General features: G+C 47.3%; 1 protein-coding gene across 1 annotated transcript in view; it reads left to right on the top strand.

Moving 5' to 3' along the window:
• Positions 1-26977, top strand: part of arap2 (ArfGAP with RhoGAP domain, ankyrin repeat and PH domain 2) — a 199645-nt gene that overhangs the window by 36280 nt on the left and 136388 nt on the right. Inside the window, exons 8-9 of the mRNA XM_071334049.1 lie at positions 1461-1581; positions 10601-10779. Of these exons, the coding sequence (XP_071190150.1) occupies positions 1461-1581; positions 10601-10779 (300 nt within the window). The remainder of the gene's footprint in view (positions 1-1460; positions 1582-10600; positions 10780-26977) is intronic.

The following is a 26977-nucleotide window of genomic DNA, read 5'->3' as shown; positions in this document are numbered from 1 at the left end:
GGCTAATTCTTTATTGGGCTGTATGTGATAGGATCCAGAAATAGGGTTGGATGTCAGGTCACTAACTAAATTTAAAAAATGTCCAGAGGGAGTGAGTGAGGCGTCTGGTCACCCCTCCCACTCATTCTATCCCCTCTCCCCACACAGTTACACACACACACACACACACATAAATTCTTCCACGCTCACATACACACACACATTCTAACCCCTACACACACACACGTGGTATAGGCTCCTGAAATAGGGTTGGATGTCAGGTCACTAACTTAATTAAAAAACATCCAGAGGGAGTGAGTGAGGCGTCCACTGGATTCCCACTCATTCTATCCCCTCTCCCCACACAGTTACACACACACACACCTAAACGCATGCTCACCTCCTCCCCTGCACACACTACAATACAGTTTCAGGTCAGAGAATCAGATCAACCCTATTGGGGGGGGGGGGGGAGAGGAGAGAGAGAGAGAGAGAGAGAGAGAGAGAGAGAGAGAGAGAGAGAGAGAGAGAGAGAGAGAGAGAGAGAGAGAGAGAGAGAGAGAGAGAGAGAGAGAGGCCGACTGGTGTTTTTATCCAGTGTACTTGGAATGATAATTACATTATTGATATGAATAATGCAAAGTCTGGATGTCCCTCTTTATTCCGCTACAACAGAAATAATGTCCTCTAATTCACTGTGAGAACATTATGGTGACATAACGGACTTCCTGTTTCTCCACCAACACTGCTTTACAGGCTTTTTGTTGGAGATTCTAACTTTATACAGTGGGAATGTTAGCCAGTTAGCTAGTTAGCATCTACTTCATACTCTACAGTGAGTGTGAATGTTAGCTAGTTAGCATCAACTTCATACTCTACAGTGAGTGGGAATGTTAGCTAGTTAGCATCAACTTCATACTCTACAGTGAGTGGGAATGTTAGCTAGTTAGCTAGTTAGCATCAACTTCATACTCTACAGTGAGATGGCATTTTAACGTTTTGGATAGTTGTCTGGTTTGTCACAGTGTGTTTTTCGACTTGGTTTCTGTCCATGTAGCAATGTGACCCAATACTTTCAGTGTCGTTGTCTTGGGACACCAGCGAATGAGGGTCACAGATGCCTCCAGGGCATCATGCTCATTATTTGCCTGTTGTGCTGGTTTGGAGTGTGGGGTAATTAAATCCCTGTTCAGCCAACAAACACTTCAGACCTACTAGTGTGGTTATATAAATATGGGACACTTTTGTTTTAAGGTTTCTACCATGCCCAGAGAATACTTTGCTATGTGTTTGTATCATGTGGGAGTGTGTGTGTGTGTGTGTGTGTGTGTGTGTGTGTGTGTGTGTGTGTGTGTGTGTGTGTGTGTGTGTGTGTGTGTGTGTGTGTGTGTGTGTGTGTGTGTGTGTGTGTGTGTGTGTGTGCACCTTAACGTCCCACTATGCTTTTCCTGAAGCCTCTTTGTCTCGGTTGTTTCCTACAGGAGATGTACTCTAAAGGCCTGATCCCGTGCAGTGTGATGAAAGATGTGCGAGGGCAGGGGGACAACCGCTTCGAAGTGGTCACCTCCCTCAGAACCTTCGTGTTTCGTCTGGAGAGGGAAGGTAAAAAGGAGCGCCCCTTACACCTCACCCCTTACACCACGCCCCTTACACCACGCCCCTTACACCTCATCCCTTACACCTCGCCCCTTACATCTCATCCCTTACACCTCGCCCCTTACACCTCATCCCTTACACCTCGCCCCTTACATCTTCCACCTTCCACCCTGTATCTTCCCTCTATACTCTCCTGTATCTTCCCTCTATAGTCTCCTCTCCTCTCCCTCTGTTCTCTCCTCTCCCTCTATCTTCCCTCTATAGTCTCCTCTATCTTCCCTATATAGTCTCCTCTCCTCTCCCCTCCATCTCTTTCCCATTATACTCTCCTCTATCTTCCCTCTATAGTCTCCTCTCCCCTCCATCTCCTTCCCTCTATAGTCTCCTATATCTTCCCTCTATAGTCTCCTCTAGCTTCCATATATAGTCTCCTCTAGCTTCCCTCTATAGTCTCCTCTAGCTTCCCTCTATAGTCTCCTCTAGCTTCCCTATATAGTCTCCTCTAGCTTCCCTCTATAGTATCCTCTAGCTTCCCTATATAGTCTCCTCTAGCTTCCCTCTATAGTCTCCTCTAGCTTCCCTATATAGTCTCCTCTAGCTTCCCTCTATAGTATCCTCTAGCTTCCCTATATAGTCTCCTCTAGCTTCCCTCTATAGTCTCCTCTAGCTTCCCTCTATAGTCTCCTCTAGCTTCCCTATATAGTCTCCTCTAGCTTCCCTCTATAGTATCCTCTAGCTTCCCTATATAGTCTCCTCTAGCTTCCCTCTATAGTCTCCTCTAGCTTCCCTATATAGTCTCCTCTAGCCTCCCTCTATAGTCTCCTCTAGCTTCCCTCTATAGTCTCCTCTAGCTTCCCTCTATAGTCTCCTCTAGCTTCCCTCTATAGTATCCTCTAGCTTCCCTATATAGTCTCCTCTAGCTTCCCTCTATAGTCTCCTCTAGCTTCCCTCTATAGTCTCCTCTAGCTTCCCTATATAGTCTCCTCTAGCTTCCCTCTATAGTATCCTCTAGCTTCCCTATATAGTCTCCTCTAGCTTCCCTCTATAGTCTCCTCTAGCTTCCCTCTATAGTCTCCTCTAGCTTCCCTCTATAGTCTCCTCTAGCTTCCCTATATAGTCTCCTCTAGCTTCCCTCTATAGTATCCTCTAGCTTCCCTATATAGTCTCCTCTAGCTTCCCTCTATAGTCTCCTCTAGCTTCCCTATATAGTCTCCTCTAGCTTCCCTCTATAGTCTCCTCTAGCTTCCCTCTATAGTCTCCTCTAGCTTCCCTCTATACTCTCCTCTAGCTTCCCTCTATAGTCTCCTCTAGCTTCCCTCTATACTCTCCTCTAGCTTCCCTCTATAGTCTCCTCTAGCTTCCCTCTATACTCTCCCTATAGAAGATAAAACATCCCCACCGGAGCTGCCTGTTAAGCGTATGCATTACAACTGTTTGGCGTCGGCTAATGGGGATTCTAAAAAATGAAATCAAATGAAAATCTCAGCCTCTTTTCTACTTTCGCTTTTTCCCTCTCATTTCTCTCTTTCACTAATCTCTCTCATCTCTCTTTCAATCATCTCTCTTTCAATCACTTCTCTTTCTCTCATCGCTCTCTTTCTCTGATCTCTCCCATCTCTCACTTCTCTCATCTCTCTTTCTCTCATCTCTTTCTTCTCTCTCTTTCTCTCCTCTCATCTCTCATATTTCTCTCATCTCATCTCTCTCACATCTCTTCCACTTTCCCTCTACTTGCTCCCTCTACATTTATATCGCTTACTTTCTTACTTTCTCCCTATGCATGCCTCTCTCGTTCCTTCTCTCTCTTCCGCCATCCCTCTCTCACCCTCTTTATTTTCAAACAGAATAGTGAAGAACTTCCTCTATGTAAACATCTCAGGCAATTAGGTTGGTTTGTGTCTGTTCTAATGAGGGGAAACGGAGACATTTTTCACTCCTAACCTACTCCCCCAGCGGAGACTGGCTGGGTTTGGTGTTGAGCAGTGGAGACTGACTGGGTTTGATGTTGAGCAGTGGAGACTGGCTGGGTTTGATGTTGAGCAGTGGAGACTGGCTGGGTTTGGTGTTGAACAGTGGAGACTGGCTGGGTTTTATGTTGAACAGCGGAGACTGGCTGGGTTTGATGTTGAACAGTGGAGACTGACTGGGTTTGATGTTGAGCAGTGGAGACTGGCTGGGTTTGATGTTGAGCAGTGGAGACTGGCTGGGTTTGGTGTTGAACAGTGGAGACTGGCTGGGTTTTATGTTGAACAGCGGAGACTGGCTGGGTTTGATGTTGAGCAGTGGAGACTGGCTGGGTTTGGTGTTGAACAGTGGAGACTGGCTGGGTTTGATGTTGAACAGCGGAGACTGGCTGGGTTTGATGTTGAGCAGTGGAGACTGGCTGGGTTTGATGTTGAGCAGTGGAGACTGGCTGGGTTTGATGTTGAACAGTGGAGACTGGCTGGGTTTGATGTTGAACAGTGGAGACTGGCTGGGTTTGGTGTTGAACAGTGGAGACTGGCTGGGTTTGATGTTGAACAGTGGAGACTGGCTGGGTTTGATGTTGAGCAGTGGAGACTGGCTGGGTTTGGTGTTGAACAGTGGAGACTGGCTGGGTTTGATGTTGAGCAGTGGAGACTGGCTGGGTTTGGTGTTGAACAGTGGAGACTGGCTGGGTTTGATGTTGAGCAGTGGAGACTGGCTGGGTTTGATGTTGAACAGTGGAGACTGGCTGGGTTTGGTGTTGAACAGTGGAGACTGGCTGGGTTTGGTGTTGAACAGTGGAGACTGGCTGGGTTTGATGTTGAACAGTGGAGACTGGCTGGGTTTGGTGTTGAACAGTGAAGACTGGCTGGGTTTGATATTGAACAGTGGAGACTGGCTGGGTTTGATGTTGAGCAGTGGAGACTGGCTGGGTTTGATGTTGAACAGTGGAGACTGGCTGGGTTTGGTGTTGAACAGTGGAGACTGGCTGGGTTTGGTGTTGAACAGTGAAGACTGGCTGGGTTTGATATTGAACAGTGGAGACTGGCTGGGTTTGATGTTGAGCAGTGGAGACTGGCTGGGTTTGATGTTGAGCAGTGGAGACTGGCTGGGTTTGATGTTGAACAGTGGAGACTGGCTGGGTTTGGTGTTGAACAGTGGAGACTGGCTGGGTTTGATGTTGAACAGTGGAGACTGGCTGGGTTTGGTGTTGAACAGTGGAGACTGGCTGGGTTTGGTGTTGAACAGTGGAGACTGGCTGGGTTTGATGTTGAACAGTGGAGACTGGCTGGGTTTGGTGTTGAACAGTGAAGACTGGCTGGGTTTGATATTGAACAGTGGAGACTGGCTGGGTTTGGAGAAAGTCACAGACAGACAGACAGACAGACAGACAGACAGACAGACAGACAGACAGAAAAGACAGAAAACAAGTGAACAAGGAAGTTCGAAAGAGAAGGCCGGAAACAAAGACACAGTCAGACATGCAGAGGGAGAGAGAGAGAGAGAGAGAGAGAGAGGAGATGGAGAGCAGATTAATAATTGAAGGACAAAGAGGGAGAGAGAGCTCACAGCTGTCCGCTAGCTGTTATCACTGGACTGCAGGGGTACAGTACTGTTTCCCCCATATGTACCTCAGCTGGAGAAAGAGGGAGGGAGAGAAAGAGGCCGCCCAAAAACACAGAAGAGACACGGACTGGCAGGCGTATAAATAACTCACCAGGAGACAGAAGAGGGAAGCGCACATGGTCAGAGTGGTTGGCTCATACAAACTGTCAACCAGCTGATGCACACCGATACGGAGGGGTTTGTGGAAGTCAAGTGTGGGAGAGAGTTAGTTGTGCATTTTGTGTTCCTGCGTAGATATTTCTGCAGCATGGTGTATATAGAGAATAGAGAGGACAGTTAGACCACAACCTCACCCAACTTCATCCCACCACAACCTCTTCACATTGTGGACAGCTCCTCTCCTCTTCACATGTACAGAGAACAGAGAAAACAAACTGCTACAGAAAGCAACAGCCTTCAGCAGCTTGAGAGAGAGAGAGAGAGAGAGAGAGAGAGAGAGAGAGAGAGAGAGAGAGAGAGAGAGAGAGAGAGAGAGAGAGAGAGAGAGAGAGAGAGAGAGAGAGAGAGAGAGAGAGAGAGAGATGAAATACAACACAGAGATACTCACTCACTGGCTGTGTACTATGGAGAACCCTATATATATATGTACAAAGTCAGGAATAGGATGCCATTTAGGACACAGACATAATGTGTCTCTCTTCTTCTCAATCTTATAAGAGAGGCGAGGTACAGTTCAGAGGTTAACAGGGTGGAGTGGTACAGTCCAGAGGTTAACAGGGTGGAGTGGTACAGTTCAGAGGTTAACAGGGTGGAGTGGTACAGTCCAGAGGTTAACAGGATGGAGTGGTACAGTCCAGAGGTTAACAGGGTGGAGTGGTACAGTTCAGAGGTTAACAGGATGGAGTGGTACAGTTCAGAGGTTAACAGGGTGGAGTGGTACAGTCCAGAGGTTAACAGGGTGGAGTGGTACAGTTCAGAGGTTAACAGGATGGAGTGGTACAGTTCAGAGGTTAACAGGGTGGAGTGGTACAGTTCAGAGGTTAACAGGATGGAGTGGTACAGTTCAGAGGTTAACAGGGTGGAGTGGTACAGTCTAGAGGTTAACAGGGTGGAGTGGTACAGTTCAGAGGTTAACAGGGTGGAGTGGTACAGTCTAGAGGTTAACAGGGTGGAGTGGTACAGTTCAGAGGTTAACAGGGTGGAGTGGTACAGTTCAGAGGTTAACAGGGTGGAGTGGTACAGTTCAGAGGTTAACAGGGTGGAGTGTCTGATCTTGAAGAGCGCTTCGGAACAGAGAGTGTAGACTGGTTTCCTGTGCACATGGACAGACTAGAGCAGACATCTGGGCCATGTTCAGTTGTTAAACGTTGCAGATTGAAATGCCACGACCAGAGCAGACATCTGGGCCATGTTCAGTTGTTAAACTTTGCAGATTGAAATGCCACGACCAGAGCAGACATCTGGGCCATGTTCAGTTGTTAAACGTTGCAGATGGAAATGCCACGACCAGAGCAGACATGGGAAGTTTCTTTCTACATTACATATTTCGATCTGAACTTTCCAAAGCCATTGCGTCCTTAAGAACGCGTTTCTCTCTGTTCTTACCCTGATGGCCAGGAATTAAACTCTTCATAGCTAGAATTCATTCCCATTCTCTCTCACACGTTGATAATCAATACTTTCTACCCTAACCCTTCCTACTATTCTTCATCTCCAACTTTCCACCTGATCCTGTCCCTGGCGTCTCTTTTCCACCTGATCCTGTCCCTGTCGTCTCTCTTCCACCTCTCCCTGTCCCTGGCGTCTCTCTTCCACCTGATCCTGTCCCTGCCGTCTCTCTTCTACCTGATCCTGTCCCTGTCGTCTCTCTTCTACCTGATCCTGTCCCTGTCGTCTCTCTTCTACCTGATCCTGTCCCTGTTGTCTCTCTTCTACCTGATCCTGTCCCTGTCGTCTCTCTTCTACCTGTCCCTGTCCCTGTCGTCTCTCTTCTACCTGATCCTGTCCCTGTCGACTATCTTCCACCTTATCCTGTCCCTGCTGTCTCTCCTCCACCTGATCCTGTCCCTGTCGTCTCTCTTCCACCTGATCCTGATCCTGTTGTCTCTCTTCCACCTGATTCTGATCCTGTTGTCTCTCTTGTACCTGATTCTGTCCCTGTTGTCTCTCTTCCACCTGATCCTGTTGTCTCTCTTGTACCTGATTCTGTCCCTGTTTGCTCTCTTCACCTGATTCCGTCCCTGTTGTCTCTCCCTTTATCCCTCCCTCCCTCCCACCATCCTTTCATCTCTCCCTCATCCCCCTCTATATTCCTCTCTTTCTTCTCCCCTCCCTCACCTCTTTCTATCTCTCCCTCCCTCCCTCTCTACATCCCTCCTTCTCTCCCCCTCCCCGCTCTCCTTCGCTCATCCCTTCTTCTCTTCCCCTCTCCCTCCCTCTTTGTCTCTCCCTCTCTCACTTCCGCTCTCTCTCTGTCTCCCTCTTTCATCCCCCTCCCTTGGAGTGACGAGGCAGGGCAGATAGAGGAGAGGAAGGAAGGACGGTCCTGAATAAATGAACAGGAAAATAAGAGTGTCTCCCAGACAGACAGGTAATAGGACTACAGAATCAGGGAGGAACAGTACAGACTGGTGATGTGAAGAGCTGTGAATTATTAAAGGCTTTATGGTTTATTAATCCAGGCTCTTTGTGAATTCATAGGGTAGCGGATGGTTTGGCCGAGCCAGGTTGGGCTGGGGTTGTGTAGATGGGCTGGGTGTTGGGCTGGGCAGGAAGGGGTCAGGAAGCTGGAGCTGGGTGTTGGGCTGGGCGTGAAGGGGTCAGGAGGATGGAGCTGGGTGTTGGGCTGGGCAGGAAGGGGTCAGGAGGTTGGAGCTGGGTGTTGGGCTGGGCAGGAAGGGGTCAGGAAGCTGGAGCTGGGTGTTGGGCTGGGCAGGAAGGGGTCAGGAGGTTGGAGCTGGGTGTTGGGCTGGGCAGGAAGGGGTCAGGAGGTTGGAGCTGGGTGTTGGGCTGGGCAGGAAGGGTCAGGAGGTTGGAGCTGGGTGTTGGGCTGGGGTTGTGTAGATGGGTTGGGTGTTGGGCTGGGCGTGAAGGGGTCAGGAGGATGGAGCTGGGTGTTGGGCTGGGCAGGAAGGGGTCAGGAGGTTGGAGCTGGGTGTTGGGCTGGGCAGGAAGGGGTCAGGAGGTTGGAGCTGGGTGTTGGGCTGGGCAGGAAGGGTCAGGAGGTTGGAGCTGGGTGTTGGGCTGGGGTTGTGTAGATGGGTTGGGTGTTGGGCTGGGCGTGAAGGGGTCAGGAGGATGGAGTTGGGTGTTGGGCTGGGCAGGAAGGGGTCAGGAGGTTGGAGCTCGGTGTTGGGCTGGGCAGGAAGTGGTCAGGAGGTTGGAGCTGGGTGTTGGGCTGGGCAGGAAGGGGTCAGGAAGCTGGAGCTGGGTGTTGGGCTGGGCAGGAAGGGGTCAGGAGGTTGGAGCTGGGTGTTGGGCTGGGCAGGAAGGGGTCAGGAGGTTGGAGCTGGGTGTTGGGCTGGGCAGGAAGGGTCAGGAGGTTTGAGAGGTACTTTCCTATACACAGACACAGGAACTTCTTGTCCTTGGTCAGATCAATGAGTACAGCTAGGACCGAAGGACAGTGTTGGTGTGTGTGTGTGTGTGTGTGTGTGTGTGTGTGTGTGTGTGTGTGTGTGTGTGTGTGTGTGTGTGTGTGTGTGTGTGTGTGTGTGTGTGTGTGTGTGTGTGTGTGTGTGTGTGTGTGTGTGTGTGTGTGTGTGTGTGTGTGTGTGTGTGTGTGTGTGTGTGTGTGTGTGTGTGTGTGTGTGTGTGTGCGTGTGCGTGTGCGTGTGTGTAATTGATAGAGAGATAGCATCTTTGTCTGTGCTCATATGTTTTAGTTTTAGTGTAGAACAACTTGAGAAGAGAGCTACCTAACTAACAGAAGCAGAGTGACTCTTCTGAAACCTTCTAATTCCTCCAACTACCATCCTGTACCCCTGGTACCCAACTACCATCCTGTCCCCCTGGTACCCAACTACCATCCTGTCCCCCTGGTACCCAACTACCATCCTGTCCCCCTGGTACCCAACTACCATCCTGTCCCCCTGGTACCCAACTACCATCCTGTCCCCCTGGTACCCAACTACCATCCTGTCCCCCTGGTACCCAACTACCATCCTGTCCCCCAACTACCATCCTGTCCCCCTGGTACCCAACTACCATCCTGTCCCCCAACTACCATCCTGCCCCCCTGGTACCCAACTACCATCCTGTCCCCCTGGCACCCAACTACCATCCTGTCCCCCTGGCACCCAACTACCATCCTGTCCCCCTGGTACCCAACTACCATCCTGTCCCCCTGGTACCCAACTACCATCCTGTCCCCCTGGTACCCAACTACCATCCTGTCCCCCTGGTACCCAACTACAATCCTGTCCCCCTGGTACCCAACTACCATCCTGTCCCCCTGGTACCCAACTACCATCCTGTCCCTCTGGTACCCAACTACCATCCTGTCCCCCTGGTACCCAACTACCATCCTGTCCCCCAACTACCATCCTGTCCCCCTGCACCCAACTACCATCCTGTCCCCCTGGTACCCAACTACCATCCTGTCCCCCTGGTACCCAACTACCATCCTGTCCCCCTGGTACCCAACTACCATCCTGTCCCTCTGGTACCCAACTACCATCCTGTCCCCCTGCACCCAACTACCATCCTGTCCCCCTGCACCCAACTACCATCCTGTCCCTCTGGCTCTCAACTACTAGTTAGGTTCGAACACTTCCAGACGATCAGACTGATTTCAAAAAGAGGCTCAGGTAAATGCGCAATTCAAAATATATGTGGAGTTATTTCCATGAAATAAACACACACACACAGAGTGATTTATTAGACATACTGTGATGATTTAAAAAATGCAATTAAAATGAACACATGCAGGCTTTAAAGATCTTTGAGTTAGTTGTCTGGCTGCACAGGGGGTCTGTTTTGTGAATTGGTAGTATTTTCTGAAGATCCACAACAGAAACGTTGCTGGTAGGAACTATGGAAAGTTGTCTCAGCTGTTGTCTCAGCACCCCAAGTGATGTGCTGTTTCTTAGGCTCTTCGTTTTGAATAAAGTTAATAGCCCTTTCTCTCCCTCCTCTCTTTTTTCTCTCGTTCCTCTCTTTCCTCCGCTCTTCTGTCCCTCATGTGCTCTCTATCAGAGCAGTTGCCAGGTGTTGTGGACATGCACAAGCCTAGGTGTGTGTGAGTGTGTAGTTCTCCCAAGGCCCCTTTAAATATGCCACTAGAGAGGCAGAGAGAGAGGCAGAAGAGAGGCAGAGAGAGAGAGGCAAAGAGAGAGAGAGAATAATTTCAATAGAGTGAACATGGTACTAACTGTATTGTCTATCTCACCACCTGTGGGAGTTTCTTTTGGTGGAATCAGGTAATTTTTTGACGTATTGTGCATATTATTCTAATATGTTGTTCTTCCTCTCACCCACCAACCCACCCACACAGGGGAGCGTCAGGAGTGGATGGAGGCTCTTCAAACGGCCATACACTCCCCTGCCTCCATTTCCCAGAAGCCCCAGAAGTGTGGCACCAACAAACATGGCAGCATGGAGCTGAGAGGGTACAAAGGCAAAGTGTACGTCTCCCTGACGGGAACCAGATTCAAACTCTGCAAATCAGAACAGGTACATACGGCTTCTCATCCCACTGGGGCGTCTGTCTTTATGCTCTTTCTTTTCCCACACTGCAGGCAGCGTATTACATTATTTATCCTAGGTTGCATATTGCAACATGTGATTTGAAGAAGAGGAGAGATTTTACTTCCTGTGTAGCTGGATACCATATTCCTTGTCCCGGTATTTTTGGCACTTTGACCCCTGGATGTTGGTGTGTTTGACCCCTGGATGTTGGTGTGTTTGACCCCTGGATGTTGGTGTCTTTGACCCCTGGATGTTGGTGTGTTTGACCCCTGGATGTTGGTGTGTTTGACCCCTGGATGTTGGTGTCTTTGACCCCTGGATGTTGGTGTCTTTGACCCCTGGATGTTGGTGTCTTTCAACCCTGGATGTTGGTGTCTTTGACCCCTGGATGTTGGTGTCTTTCAACCCTGGATGTTGGTGTTTTTCAACCCTGGATGTTGGTGTGTTTCTGGTTCATGTCATTAGATGTAAATTGAGCATTTCTAGACCAAACCCAACGATATAAATCCTTTACTCCACCCGCTCCATGACAGAACACTATGAGTTGGATCTAGTGATACTATGGAAGAACTCATGCTACCCTCTCTCCCTTCCGTCTCCACCCCACCCCTCTCTCCCTTCCGTCTCCACCCCACCCCTCTCTCCCTTCCGTCTCCACCCCGCCCCTCTCTCCCTTCCGTCTCCACCCCGCCCCTCTCACCAGTTCTCCACCTCGTTCCTCTCACCCTTCCGTCTCCACCCCGCCCCTCTCCCTTCTGTCTCCACCCCGCCCCTCTCACCAGTTCTCCACCTCGTTCCTCTCACCCTTCCGTCTCCACCCCGCCCCTCTCTCCCTTCTGTCTCCACCCCGCCCCTCTCACCAGTTCTCCACCTCGTCCCTCTCTCCCTACCGTCTCCACCCCGCCCCTCTCTCCCTTCTGTCTCCACCCCGCCCCTCTCACCAGTTTTCCACCTCGTTCCTCTCACCCTTCCGTCTCCACCCCGCCCCTCTCTCCCTTCTGTCTCCACCCCGCCCCTCTCACCAGTTCTCCACCTCGTTCCTCTCTCCCTTCCGTCTCCACCCCGCCCCTTTCTAACCTAGTCTCCACCCTGCCTCTCTCTCACCTAGTCTCCACCCCGTCCCTCTCTTCCTTCCATCTCCACCCCGCCCCTCTCACCTCGTCTCCACCCCGTCCCTCTCTCCCTTCCGTCTCCACCCCGCCCCTCTCACCTCATCTCCACCCCGCCCCTCTCACCCCTTCTCCACCCCGTCCCTCTCTCCCTTCCGTCTCCACCCCGCCCCTCTCACCTAGTCTCCACCCCGCCCCTCTCACCTCGTCTCCACCCCGTCCCTCTCTCCCTTCCGTCTCCACCCCGCCCCTCTCACCTAGTCTCCACCCCGTCCCTCTCTCCCTTCCGTCTCCACCCCGCCCCTCTCACCCCTTCTCCACCCCGCCCCTCTCACCTAGTCTCCACCCCGCCCTTCTCACCTCGTCTCCACCCCGTCCCTCTCTCCCTTCCGTCTCCACCCCGTTCCTCTCTCCCTTCCGTATCCAACCTGCCCCTCTCACCTCGTCTCCACCCCGTCCCTCTCTCCCTTCCGTCTCCACCCCGTTCCTCTCTCCCTTCCGTATCCAACCTGCCCCTCTCACCTCGTCTCCACCCCGTCCCTCTCTCCCTTCCGTCTCCACCCCGCCCCTCTCACCTAGTCTCCACCCCGCCCCTCTCACCCCTTCTCCACCTCGTTCCTCTCTCCCTTCCGTCTCCACCCCGCCCCTCTCCCCCCTTCTCCACCCCGCCCCTCTCTCCTTTCTGTCCCCACCCCGCCCCTCTCTCCCTTCCGCCCTCTCTCATTCCCTTTCTCTCATTATTTCCTTCATTAGCGTAAACAAACATCTTTGTGTTAATTCTCTATGGGTATCGTTCTGTGTCAGCATGTTTCCGTGAAGGAGAGAGAGGGAAAGTAGGAGGGTGAAAATTGGAATTAATTGTATTTTTCTTTGCTTAAACGCTAAATTCCAAGCGTGGCAAATGCACCAACACAGCGTTAGCTAGTCCGAGAGGGAGGGAGAGAGGGACAGGGGGAGAGAGAGAGAGGGATGAAGGGAGAGATGTAGAAAGAGAGGTAGCTGATGGAGTGAATGTTTAAGCCTATGGGTGAAAGAGTAAGAAACAGGGAGTTGCTTGAGATGCATTTTTGGGCGTGTCCCGCTAGTTAATCTAACTGCACTGTCCGATTTACAGTAGCCATTACAGCGAAAGCATGCCATGCGATTGTTTGAGGACGGCGTCCCACGTCAAAATATATTTCCAACGGTACAGATTTCATAAATTCCCAAATAGCAATTAAATATTCGCTTACTTTTTGAATTCTTCCTCTGATTTGTCATCCAAAGGGTCCCAGCTACAACATGTAGTGTCGTTTTGTTAGATAAAATCCTTCTTTATTTTAGTTTAGGTGCCATCCATTTGAGTAATCCACCTGTTCCGCTTGCATAGAAAGGAATCCGAAAATCAACAAGTCAAAATACGTTTCTATTTACTCCTCAGATACCCTAAAATGTAATTAAACTATAATATTTCTTATGGAAAGAAGTATGTTCAATAGGAAACCGATTTGAGCAGGTGCATTCTGTCTTCATGGCGCGCGCACACACATTTCCAAGATTGTGTCCCTGTACTAAAACTCATATTTCTTCTTTGTTTTTGAAGTTACAAGCCTGAAACCTTGAACAATAGACTGCTGACACCCCGTTGAAGCCATAGGAATTGCATCCTGGGAGCTAGAATTCAGTATGCTCCTATACTTTTTATTGTAAGAGCATGGGCTCTCAAAAACAAATAATATTCTGGTTGGTTTTTCTTTGGATTGTCTCCTACCATATCTATTGTGTTATATTCTCCTACATTATTTTAACATTTCTACAAACTTCACAGTGTTTTCTTTCCAATGGTACCAATTATATGCATATCCTGTCTTCAGGGCCTGAGCATCAGACAGTTTGCTTTGGGCATGTCATTGAGGCAGAAATTGAGAAAAATGGTGGCCTAGCCCTAAGAAGTTTTAAAAAGGAGAGGGTGAGAGTGTATTATGTAGCCATGTTCATGTTCACTGGAGTGGAGTACTTCATCTAACATGATGAACGAGCTGTTAGGAACGTCCCCCACGCCTCCTTTCTCATGGATTGTAAACTGTGTGATGGACGTGTCCTCTAAGGTCATTTTAAGCACTGTGTTTCCCAAGGTAAAGCAAGTCAAAACAGACACAGACAAACACTGTAGTGTGTAGCCTGACCACATCCATCTCTCTCCCTCTCTACTACTCATGTCTACTTAGCTCTACCACATCCATCTCTCTCCCTCTCTACTACTCATGTCTGCTTGGTGCTCGCCTCATTTGAGTCTCATGGACAGCATGTGCTATACGAAGCTCACCACTACAAGGTAGTTTCATCTCTTACCTAGACCTAGGGGGTGGCAATGTGTGCAGGCTTTTGTTCTATCCCAGAGCTAACACCTGATTCGTCTAAGCAACGGATGCTTACAACCTCGATTGTCCAAATCAGGTGTGTTAGTGCAGAGTGTCTCTCCAGAACCCCAAGTGTAGAAGTTTGGCCTAGGCTAGGGGGCCTAACATAGGGGACTGGAATTGATGCTAGTCGTTTTACACAGTATAACATTGTACTGTTTAACTGACCCTGATTGCAATAGGTGAGGTTGCGCTTCTTAGTAGGAAATTCATGTCTGTCAAATCTTTTGACATTTAAAAAACGGTATTTAATAGTGTACTGGTCTCCCGCTAGTGTGATTGGTAAGGGTTGGCTACATGGGTCATAGATAAAGATATCAGACCAAACCTTTAGAGTGTTAAACTACTGTATTGAATAGTGTACTGGTGTGATTGTTTAGGAGGATTATTCCTCAGACTGGTTGGTCCATAAGTCTCCCTGTCCGGGTTGTAAGTACGCTGGCTATTGGAATATATGTAATCTGGAGCCTGGAGGGAAGCAGGTTTAATTCATCGTTAGCTTCATTAGATCTACTTTCTGTTTCCTTTCTCACACACCGCCAGGAACTATAGGTCAGTGCATCCCATGGTGGTCAGGCAGCTGCTAGTATCACTCTGAATTCATCTCTATTTTTACCTTGCTCTTTCAATTTCTCTTTCATTCTCTGTCTTTATCGCTCCCTCTCTCTCTCTCTCTCCCCCCTCTGTTGCGTTCTTACCTCCTCTCTCTCTCTCTCTCTCTCTCTCTCTCTCTCTCTCTCTCTCTCTCTCTCTCTCTCTCTCTCTCTCTCTCTCTCTCTCTCTCTCTCTCTCCCATCTCTCTCTCTCTGTCTTACATCTCTCTCTTCCATCTCTCTCTCTCTCTCTCTCTCTCTCTCTCTCTCTCTCTCTCTCTCTCTCTCTCTCTCTCTCTCTCTCTCTCTCTCTCTCTCTCTCTCTCTCTCTCTGTCTTACATCTCTCTCTCCCATCTCGCTCTCTCTCCCTCCCATCTTTCTCTCTCCCTCTCTTTTTCTCCCATCTCTCTCTCTCTCTCTCTCTCTCTCTCTCTCTCTCTCTCTCTCTCTCTCTCTCTCTCTCTCTCTCTCTCTCTCTCTCTCTCTCTCTCTCTCTCTCTCTCTCTCTCTCTCTCTCACTCCCATCGCTTTCTCTCCATTCTCTCTCTTGTCTCTCTCTCTCTCTCTCTCTTTCTTTCTCCAATCTCTATCTCTCTCTCCCATCTCTCTCTCTCCCATCTCTCTCTCTATCTCTCTCTCCTTCTCTCTCCCATCTGTCTCCCATCTCGCTTTCTCTCTCCCATCTCTCTGTCTCTCTCTTTCTCTCTCCCATCTCTCGTTCTCACTCTCTCTCTCTCTCGCTTTCTCTCTCCCATCTCTCCCTCTCTCTCTTTCTCTCCCATCTCTCGTTCTCCCATCTCTCTCTCTTTCTCTCTCCCATCTCTCTCCCATCTCCCCCTCTCTCTCTTTCTCTCTCCCATCTCTCGTTCTCCCTCTCTCCCATCTCTCTCCATCTTTCTATTGATCCACTTATAGTTTGTTTTACAAACTTTTACAAACTTTTCCCTCTTTCTTTCCCTCCTTCTTAAGTGGTTAGAACAATAGCTTTTATCCCGGGGAGTGTTCTGTCGCTTACCCAGCATGCTTTGAGAAGGGCCGAAGTGACTTCATGGAAATGGAAGTTTGGGTGAATTGCTCTGCTGGCCGTTGACCTTAAGTCGTTCTCAGTGGACACTGACGTGGAGGCATCGAAGAGGTAGGAGGTTAAAGGTTGCTGTTTTGTTTTTTATTACAGATAATAGGAGTTGGTATTGTAATGCGGTATGATGATATGGATTTAATGTTGTAGAGTTCACCGGTTATGGGGTTGAAGTTACTGTGCCTTCAGAAAATATTCACACCCCTTGACTTTTTCCCCCAAAAAATTGTGTTACATTCTGAATTTAAAATCGATTACATTTAGATCTTTTTTTGGTCACTGGCCTACACACAATACCCCATAATGTTTTTCGAAATGTTCACAAATGAATGAAAAAAGGAAAGCTGAAAATGTCTTGAGTCAATATGTATTCAACCCTTTTGTTATGACAAGCCTAAATAAGTTCAGGAGTGAACATTTTCTTATTAAACCCTGTTATGGCTGCAGCCCGTCGCCGGTACACCTATGACAACATCCAGCTCAAGTCTAGGGCGCGAAATTCAAAATCGATTTTTTTAAAATACAGTATTTAACTTTCACACATTAACAAGTCCAATACAGCATTTGAAAGATAAACATCTTGTCAATCCAGCCAACATGTCCGATTTTTTAAATGTTTTACAGAGAAAACACCACATATATTTATGTTAGCTCACCACCAAATAAAAAAGGAGGACAGACATTTTTCACAGCACAAGTAGGATGCAAGTAGCATGCACAAGCCAACCTAACTAACCTAGAACCAACCTAAATAACCTAGAAAAAACTACCTCAGATGACAGTCCTATAACATGTTACACAATAAATCTATGTTTTGTTCAAAAAATGTGCATATTTTAGCTATAAATCAGTTTTACATTACTGCTACCATCATAGCTACAGTCAGAAATCGCACGGCAGTAGCCAGAGAAAATACAGACACCAACGTCAACTACTAATTACACATCATAAAACATTTCAGAACAATATATGGTGGATAGCTAAAGAAAGACAAAGATCTTGTGAATAGAGCCAATATTTCCGATTTTTGAAGTGTTTTACAGCGAAAACACAATATATCGTTATATTAGCTTACTACAATAGCTAGCACACAGCAGCATTGATTCTAGTCAAACGGTAGCATAGCACAGTTCGACAGATATATGAAAAAGCATCCCAAATTGGGTCCTTATCTTTGTTGATCTTCCATCAGAATGTTCTCCAAGGGGTCCTTTGTTCAGAAACGTCTTTATTTCGATCCAGAACGAACGATTTCCCTCTTGAATTAGCAAGCACACTGGCCGTGCGTTGCTAACCTCTCGTTCTTGAACCAATTCTTGCGTCGCATCACGTCTAAAGTCCAGAATACATTTCAATAATATAATGAAACTATATTGAAAAAACATACTTTAGGATGATATTGTGACATGTATCAAATAAAATCGAAGCCAGAGATCATATTCACCTTTAACGAGTGTTTTCCAGGAGCCAAGTCCAGGTCCTACTTCGCGCCCAGAAAAAAAAATTAAGTGCGCAAGTCTCACTCCAAGAGGTTGTGTTCAATCCCAGGACGAGATAATCAAGTAATTTCTGCTCTCACTTCCGCATGACACCCAGAGGAAGGCGTATGACGTGTTTCTACAGTCCTAAGTGACATGCCCTTTTATAGACAAGGTCTTGAAGAGCGACATCGATTTTGGAAATCTCACTTCCGGATAGGAAATGGGCTGTAAAAATAGTTCTGTTCCACTTAGAGAAATAATTAAAACGGTTTTAGAAACTAGAGACTGTTTTCTATCCAATAGTAATAATAATATGCATATTGTAAGAGCAAAAATTGATTAAGAGGCCGTTTGAAAATTGGCACATATTTTCCAGTTTTTCAATACGCCCCCTGCAGCCATAACAAGTTAACAAGCAATTTAAGTTGCATGGACTCTGCAGTAATAGTGACCAGAGAGGTATTCCAACGCTTCACAAAGAAGGGCACCTATTGGTAGATGTGTTAAAAAAAAATCATCAAAAAGAAGCAGACATTGAATATCCCTTTGAGCATGATGAAGTTATTAATTACACTTTGGATGGTGTATCAAGACACCCAGTCAGTACAAAGATACAGCCGTCCTTCCTAACTCAGCTGCTGGAGAGGAAGGAAACCACTCAGGGATTTCACCATGATGCCAATGGTGGCTTTAAAACAATTACAGAGTTTAATGGCTGTGATAGGAGAAAACTGAGGATGGATCAACAACATTGTAGTTACTCCACAATACTAACCTAAATGACGGAGTGAAAAGAAAGACTGTACAGAATACAAATATTCCAAAACATGCATCCTGTTTGCTACGAGGCACTAAAGTAAAATCGCAAATAATGTGGCAAAGCAATACAGTTTTTGTCCTGAATGTAAAGTGTTATATTTGGGGCAAATCCAATACAACACATTACTGAGTACTAATCTCCATATATTCATGCATAGTGGTGGCTGCAACATGTTATGGGTATGCTTGTCATCGTTAAGGACCGGGGAGAGAGGAGCGTGAGAAGTGAAGCACAGGCAAAATCCTGGTTCAAAAATGTGGTTCAGTCTGCTTTTCCACCAGACTCTGGGAGATGAATTCACCTAAAACAAATCTACACTGGAGTTGCTTACCAAGAAGACAGTGAATGTTCCCCGAGTGGCCCAGTTACAGTTTTGACTTGAACACCTTTTCACAGGGGTGAGATGATGTTCTGCATGAGCAGTAACCGAAAAACAGCTGGCATTTGGAAAGTTGGAGTTGAGGGAGAAAGTGTGATGAAACAATTATTGTTAGCATGGTTAAGTATCTTGCTAGCTGGATCGAATTCTCCGTTAGCTAACCAGAGAAATGTTGAGCAACATTAGCCAACATAACTGATCAAATAATTGAGTTTATGGTGTGAAAATTAGCTGGCTAATAAAGTCAGAGAGCTAACGTTAGCTAGCTAACATTACAACATCAGATGAGCTAACTTTACTAACCTTACCAATTCGCTATATTATTAACTGGTAACGCGTTAGTTGCTTACTGGACCCTGGCAATCTGTGTGAAATGTTAACTAGTTAACTAGCTAACAAACTAACTACTATCTATGAACTAATGTTTTCCCTCTACAGTATGTGGTTCATTTTCAGAATGAGAGAATTAGGTGTAAATGAGGCGTTGCTTGTTAAACAAGTGGATTCAGGGATCAAGTGGAGCTGGGCCTGGTTTAAGATGGATGCCACTATAGAGGTGAAAGGAACACCACACACACGCCCTATTTCTCACTTTTTCAATACAGTGGATAAAAGGGGTGTGCCAGGTATATTCTGACTGAAAGAGATCAGTTATGCCAACAATGGGTCTCATGCTCTGCTGGCACATTGTAGAACAGATGTCCACAGGCAGAAAGTGTACAATGTAATAATGTACAGTGTAGCCCCAAAATATTGCTTTTGTTGTCTTGAACTTGACAGTAACACGTGTGTGTGTGTGTGTGTGTGTGTGTGTGTGTGTGTGTGTGTGTGTGTGTGTGTGTGTGTGTGTGTGTGTGTGTGTGTGTGTGTGTGTGTGTGTGTGTGTGTGTGTGTGTGTGTGTGTGTGTAGGGGGATTATTATAATTTTTTTATTCAGTGAACGTTATTTTTGCACGCATGTAGCCTTGTGCACTTGATCGATGTTTACTATAGTTGGTCTATTATAGTAAACCATCATGTCGTGTTAGTAAACCATCATGTTGTATTAGTAAACCGTCATGTCGTGTTAGTAAACCATCATGTTGTATTAGTAAACCATCATGTCGTATTAGTAAACCATCATGTTTTGTTAGTAAACCATCATGTCGTGTTAGTAAACCATCATGTCGTGTTAGTAAACCATCATGTTGTATTAGTAAACCATCATGTCGTGTTAGTAAACCATCACGTCGTGTTAGTAAACCATCATGTTTTGTTAGTAAACCATTGTGTTGTGTTAGTAAACCATCATGTTGTGTTAGTAAACCATCATGTTGTATTAGTAAACCATCATGTTGTATTAGTAAACCATCATGTCGTGTTAGTAAACCATCATGTTGTGTTAGTAAACCATCGTGTTGTGTTAGTAAACCATTGTGTTGTGTTAGTAAACCATCATGTCTTGTTAGTAAACTATCATGTTGGTTTAGTAAACCATCATGTCGTGTTAGTAAACCATCATGTTGTATTAGTAAACCATCATGTTGTCTTAGTAAACCATCAAGGTGTGTTAGTAAACCATCATGTTGTATTAGTAAACCATCATGTTGTCTTAGTAAACCATCAAGGTGTATTAGTAAAACATCATGTCGTGTTAGTAAACCATCATGTTGTGTTAGTAAACCATCATGTCGTGTTAGTAAACCATCATGTCGTGTTAGTAAACCATCATGTTGTGTTAGTAAACCATCATGTTGTATTAGTAAACCATCATGTCGTATTAGTAAACCATCATGTTGTATTAGTAAACCATCATGTCGTGTTAGTAAACCATCATGTCGTGTTAGTAAACCATCATGTTGTGATAGTAAACCATCATGTTGTATTAGTAAACCATCATGTTGTATTATGGTCAAAACCATTCGTTTTTGTGACAGGGGTGTCATCAAAGCTGTGTTGCATGCATTATGTCATAGACAATTTTTTAAGATACCAGCTCTCCCTACAAGCCACATCATTGCTCCGCCCGGTGCTCTCTCTAACCTTAATCGTCTCTCTGCATCATCATTGCTCCGCCCGGTGCTCTCTCTAACCTTAACCATCTCTCTGCATCATCATTGCTCCTCCCGGTGCTCTCTCTAACCCTCTCTCTGCATCATCATTGCTCCCCACGGTGCTCTCTCTAACCCTCTCTCTGCATCATCATTGCACCGCCCGGTGCTCTCTCTAACCCTAACCCTAACTATTCTCCTCTCTCTGCATCATCATTGCACCGCCCGGTGCTCTCTCTAACCCTAACACTAACTATTCTCCTCTCTCTGCATCATCAGTGCCCCGCGGCTCTCGGCTGTTGTAATTGGGAGAGTCATTTTTATCTCTCATGCCAGAATGTTCCTTCACCTCCCTCCACCCCTTCTTCCGCCCCTCCCTCCACCCCTTCTTCCGCCCCTCCCTCCATCCCTGGTGATTTAATTGGACAGGGCAGGAGGCCACAGCACATACTGGCAAGGTAACTAGCAGCGGTGCCGGATCCTAACAGCCATATCTGTAATTGGCTGTTGAGAGGAATGGGGGCCATTAGATGGGCGACACACACACACACACACACACACACACACACACACACACACACACACACACACACACACACACACACACACACACAAACACAAACACAAACACACACACACACACACACACACACACACACACACACACACACACACACACACACACACACACACAATGACGCAGACAAGTACAGTATAGGCATGCAGAACCAATCACAAACAGCTACGAAGACACATGTACACACACACACACACACACACACACACACACACACACACACACACACACACACACACACACACACACACACACACACACACACACACACACACACACACACACACACACACACACACACACACACACACACACACACTTCATACAGAGCTGTCCTCGTTTGCAACTCTGTAAATTATCCATGAGGGCAATTGACCACTCTTCAGATGAAGTTGCCCAGGTACTTTGTAGCAGAGTTCAATGTAGCACTACAATGGGGAAGAGAGAGATGGAGAGAGAGATGGAGAGAGAGAGGCTGCATTCACAGCTCAATGCACACTGTTGTAAATGGAAGTAGGACCTTGAGTAAAGCTTCCATCACCCGTCATCCAGTCAGATCACTCAGAGTATTTAAGAACTCTGTTGTTGCGATAGTGGCTTTTGTTTCTCTCTCGCTTCTTCCAGTCTTGATAACTACTGCCATGTCTAAATACTCCCTCTCTCAATTCAATTCAATTTAAGGGAAACGTATGTTTACATTGCCAAAGCAAGTGAAATAGATAATTAACAAAAGTGAAATAAACAATCAAAATGAACGGTAAACATTACACTCACAAATGTTCCCAAATAATAAATATGTTTCAGATATCATGTTATGTGTATATACAGTGTTGTAATGTTGTGAAAATAGTTTAAATACAAAATAAGTAAACATAAATATAGGTTGTATTTACAATGGTGTTTGTTCTTCACTGGTTGCCCTTTTCTTGTGGCAACAGGTCACAAATCTTGCTGCTGTGATGGCACACTGTGGTATTTCACCCAATAGATATGAGAGTTGATCAAAATTGGATTTGTTTTTAAATTATTTGTGGGTCTGTGTAATCTGAGGGAAATATGTGTCTCTAATATGGTCATACATTTGGCAGGAGGTTAGGAAGTGCAGCTCAGTTTCCACCTCATATTGTGGGCAGTGTGCACATAGTCTGTCTTCTCTTGAGAGCCAGGTATGCTTATGGTGGCCTTTCTCAATAGCAAGGCAATGCTCACTGACTCTATACATAGTCAAAGTTTTCCTTAAGTTTGGGTCAGTCACAGTGGTCAGGAATTCTGCCACTGTATACTCTCTGTTTAGGGCCAAATAGCATTCTAGTTTGCTCTGTTTTTTTGTTAATTACTTGACACATTGGAAATCTTTTTGTTTTCTCATGATTTGGTTGGGTCTGTGTTGCTGTCCTGGGGCTCTGTGGGGTGTGTTTGTGTTTGTGAACAGAGCCCCAGGACCAGTTTGCTTAGGGGACTCTTATCCAGATTAATCTCTCTGTAGGTGATGGCTTTGTTATGGAAAGTTTGGGAATCGCTTCCTTTTAAGTGGTTGTAGAATTTAGCGTCTCTTTTCTGGATTTTGATCATTAGCGGGTATCAGCCTAATTCTGCTCTGCATGCATTATTGGGTGTTTTACGTTGTGTACTGAGGATATTTTTCAATTTCTCAATTTGGTGTTTGTCCCATTTTGTGAATTCTTGGTTGGTGAGCGGACCCCAGACCTCACAACCATAAAGGGCAATGGGTTCTATGACTGATTCAAGTATTTTTATCCAGATCCTAATTAGCATGTCAAATGTTATGTTCCTTTTGATGGCATAGAATGCCCTTCTAGCCTCTCAGATCATTCACAGCTTTGTGGAAGTTACCTGTGGCGCTGATGTTTAGGCCGAGGTATGTATAGTTTTTTGTGTGCTCTAGGGCAACAGTGTCTAGATGGAATTTGTGGTCCTGACGACTGGACCTTTTTTGGAACACCATTATTTTTGTCTTACTGAGATTTACTGTCAGGGCCCAGGTCTGACAGAATCTGTGCAGAAGATCTAGGTGCTGCTGTAGGCCCTCCTTGGTTGGGGACAGAAGCACCAGATCATCAGCAAACAGTAGACATTTGACTTCAGATTCTAGTAGGGTGAGGCCGGGTGCTGCAGACTGTTCTAGTGCCCTCGCCAATTCGTTGATATATATGTTGAAGAGGGTGGGGCTTAAGCTGCATCCCTGTCTCACCCCACGGCCCTGTGGGAAGAAATGTGTGCGTTTTTTGCCTATTTTAGATGCACGCTTGTTGTTTGTGTACATGGGTTTATAATGTCGTATGTTTTTCCCCCAACACCACTTTCCATCAATTTGTACAGCAGACCCTCATGCCAAATTAAGTCAAAGGCTTTTTTGAGATCAACAAAGCATTGGTTTGTTTGTTTGTCAGTTAGGGTGTGGAGGGTGAATACGTGGTCTGTCGTACGATAATTTGGTAAAAAGCCAATTTGACATTTGCTCAGTACATTGTTTTCACTGAGGAAATGTACGAGTCTGCTGTTAATGATAATGCAGAGGATTTTCTCAAGGTTGCTGTTGACGCATATCCCACGGTAGTTTTTGGGGTCAAATTTGTCTCCACTTTGTGGATTGGGGTGATTAGTCCTTGGTTCCAAATATTGGGGAAGATGCCAGAGTTGAGGATGATGTTAAAGAGTTTTAGTATTATCAGTTTCAGCCAATTGGAATTTGTTGTCTGTATATTTGATCATGTCATTGTTTTTGGTTGGACAGGTGACAGGTGTCTCAATTTCTTTCTAGGATTTTTGCATTCTTCATCAAACCATTTGTCATTGTTGTTCATTTTCTTTGTTTTTCTATTTGTGATTTTTTGATTTCATATGGAGGCTGAGAGGTCAAATATACTGTGGAGGTTTTCTACTGCTAAGTTTGCACCTTCACTATTACAGTGCAACATTTTGTTCCAGGAAGTTGTTTAAGAGGGATTGAATTTGTTGCCTAATAGTTTTTTTGGTACGTTTCCAAACTAAATTTTTTCCATCTATAGCATTTCTTAATGTTACTCAGTTCCTTTGGCTTTGATGGCTCATGATTGAGTTTTGCTCTGTTCACGTAGACTGTAATTATGCTGTGGTCTGATAGGGGTGTCAGTGGGCTGACTGTGAATGCTCTGAGAGATTCTGGGTTGATGTCAGTGATAAAGTAGTCTTTCTCTCTCTCGCTTTCTCTCTCTCTCTCTGTCTCTGTCTCCCTTTCTCTCTGTGTGTCTCTATACATATATATATATATATATATATATATAAATATCTCCTCATGTCTCACAACTGTCTAATTACGCAGCATTATTCAGAGAGGCCTTTCTCCCTCTCTCGTTTCCTCTCTCCCTCTCATTCGGGAAAATTGCCTAATCAACAAAGATGGTGTCAATTAATTTCCCCTCTTTGTTTGTGGTAATGAGAGTAAACTGTGTCTGTGGTGATGAACTGTTCTTATGATAACAGGCCAGGTGGACATCCTTTTATGTTTGTTGCCACTGCAGCGGTTTTCAATTCACTGTTATGATGAATTGGGGGCATTTTTATTCTCCTTCCATGTCTCTCTCTCTGTCTTCCTGTCTCTTCTATCTCTGTCTTCCTGTCTCTTCTCTCTCTGTCTTCCTGTCTCTTCTCTCTCTGTCTTCCTGTCTCCTCTCTCTCTGTCTTCCTGTCTCTTCTCTCTCTGCCTTCCTGTCTCTTCTATCTCTGTCTTCCTGTCTCTTCTATCTCTGTCTTCCTGTCTCTTCTCTCTCTGTCTTCCTGTCTCTTCTCTCTCTATCGTCCTCTCTCTTCCTCTCTCTTCTCTCTCTGTCTCTCTCTCCTCTCTGTCTTCCTACTTTCCTCTCTCTCATTCTCTCATCTGTTCCTCTCCTCTCTGTCTGGGGGCGATGAGAAAGCGTCTCCTCAGCCCTTTTGAGTGCAGGAGAAGGAGGAGACAGCCTGCGTTAGTTTAGCATCCCACTCTGCTACTACTGTCGGGCAGACACACACAAATACAGACACACACAGACAAACACACACACTTACACGCACATACAGACACACACACACAGACACACACACACAGACACACACACGAGAGGAAAGGTGCATTAAAACAATGCGTGGACATGGTTATTTTTTTTAATGAATTGTATCTTATCTTTTCTCTTTCAGCCACATCTTCAGTCTCCTCTTCTCACATATTTGACTATGTCATTCTCATGTATCTCTGTGCAAAGGCCCCTCGGAGAAAGGGCATGGGGGCAGACTTTAATCTATGTGGCTTGTACTATGTTCGTTTATTAGACCGAATGACACTCGTAGGAGAGGCCAGATTTAGTTCTAATGAGATGAGATTCATATCCATTATGATGTTCTATTCTACCTGGAGAAAGCACTGAGAGGAGAGTGGAGCTGAGGGGCTGAGTGGAGGCGCTGAGTGGAGGGGCTGAGTGGAGGGGCTGAGTGGAGGGGCTGAGTGGAGGGGCTGAGTGGAGGCGCTGAGTGGAGGGGCTGAGTGGAGGCGCTGAGTGGAGGGGCTGAGAGGAGGGGCTGAGTGGAGGCGCTGAGTGGAGGGGCTGAGTGGAGGCGCTGAGTGGAGGGGCTGAGTGGAGGCGCTGAGTGGAGGGGCTGAGTGGAGGGGCTGAGTGGAGGCGCTGAGTGGAGGGGCTGAGTGGAGGCGCTGAGTGGAGGGGCTGAGTGGAGGGGCTGAGTCGAGGCGCTGAGAGGAGGGGCTGAGTGGAGGGGCTGAGTGGAGGGGCTGAGAGGAGGGGCTGAGAGGAGGGGCTGAGTGGAGGGGCTGAGAGGAGGGGCTGAGAGGAGGGACTGAGAGGAGGGGCTGAGTGGAGGGGCTGAGAGGAGGTGCTGAGAGGAGGGGCTGAGTGGAGGGGCTGAGTGGAGGGGCTGAGTGGAGGGGCTGAGTGGAGGGGCTGAGAGGAGGGGCTGAGTGGAGGGGCTGAGAGGAGGGGCTGAGAGGAGGGGCTGAGAGGAGGGGCTGAGTGGAGGGGCTGAGAGGAGGGGCTGAGAGGAGGGGCTGAGAGGAGGGGCTGAGAGGAGGGGCTGAGAGGAGGGGCTGAGTGGAGGGGCTGAGTGGAGGGGCTGAGTGGAGGGGCTGAGAGGAGGGGCTGAGAGGAGGGGCTGAGTGGAGGCGCTGAGTGGAGGGGCTGAGAGGAGGGGCTGAGAGGAGGGGCTGAGAGGAGGGGCTGAGAGGAGGGGCTGAGTGGAGGGGTTGAGAGGAGGGGCTGAGAGGAGGGGCTGAGTGGAGGGGCTGAGAGGAGGGGCTGAGTGGAGGGGCTGAGAGGAGGGGCTGAGTGGAGGGGCTGAGTGGAGGGGTTGAGAGGAGGGGCTGAGAGGAGGGGCTGAGAGGAGGGGCTGAGAGGAGGGGCTGAGAGGAGGGGCTGAGAGGAGGGGTTGAGAGGAGGGGCTGAGAGGAGGGGCTGAGTGGAGGGGCTGAGTGGAGGGGCTGAGAGGAGGGGCTGAGAGGAGGGGCTGAGAGGAGGGGCTGAGAGGAGGGGCTGAGTAGGGGCTGAGAGGAGGGGCTGAGAGGAGGGGCTGAGTGGAGGCGCTGAGTGGAGGGGCTGAGTGGAGGCGCTGAGTGGAGGGGTTGAGAGGAGGGGCTGAGAGGAGGGGCTGAGAGGAGGGGCTGAGAGGAGGGGCTGAGAGGAGGGGCTGAGTAGGGGCTGAGAGGAGGGGCTGAGAGGAGGGGCTGAGTGGAGGC

Source organism: Salvelinus alpinus, chromosome 11, assembly GCF_045679555.1.
Source record: "Salvelinus alpinus chromosome 11, SLU_Salpinus.1, whole genome shotgun sequence".
Lineage (NCBI taxonomy): Eukaryota > Metazoa > Chordata > Actinopteri > Salmoniformes > Salmonidae > Salvelinus > Salvelinus alpinus.
This window is presented reverse-complemented; position numbering and strand designations above follow the sequence as displayed.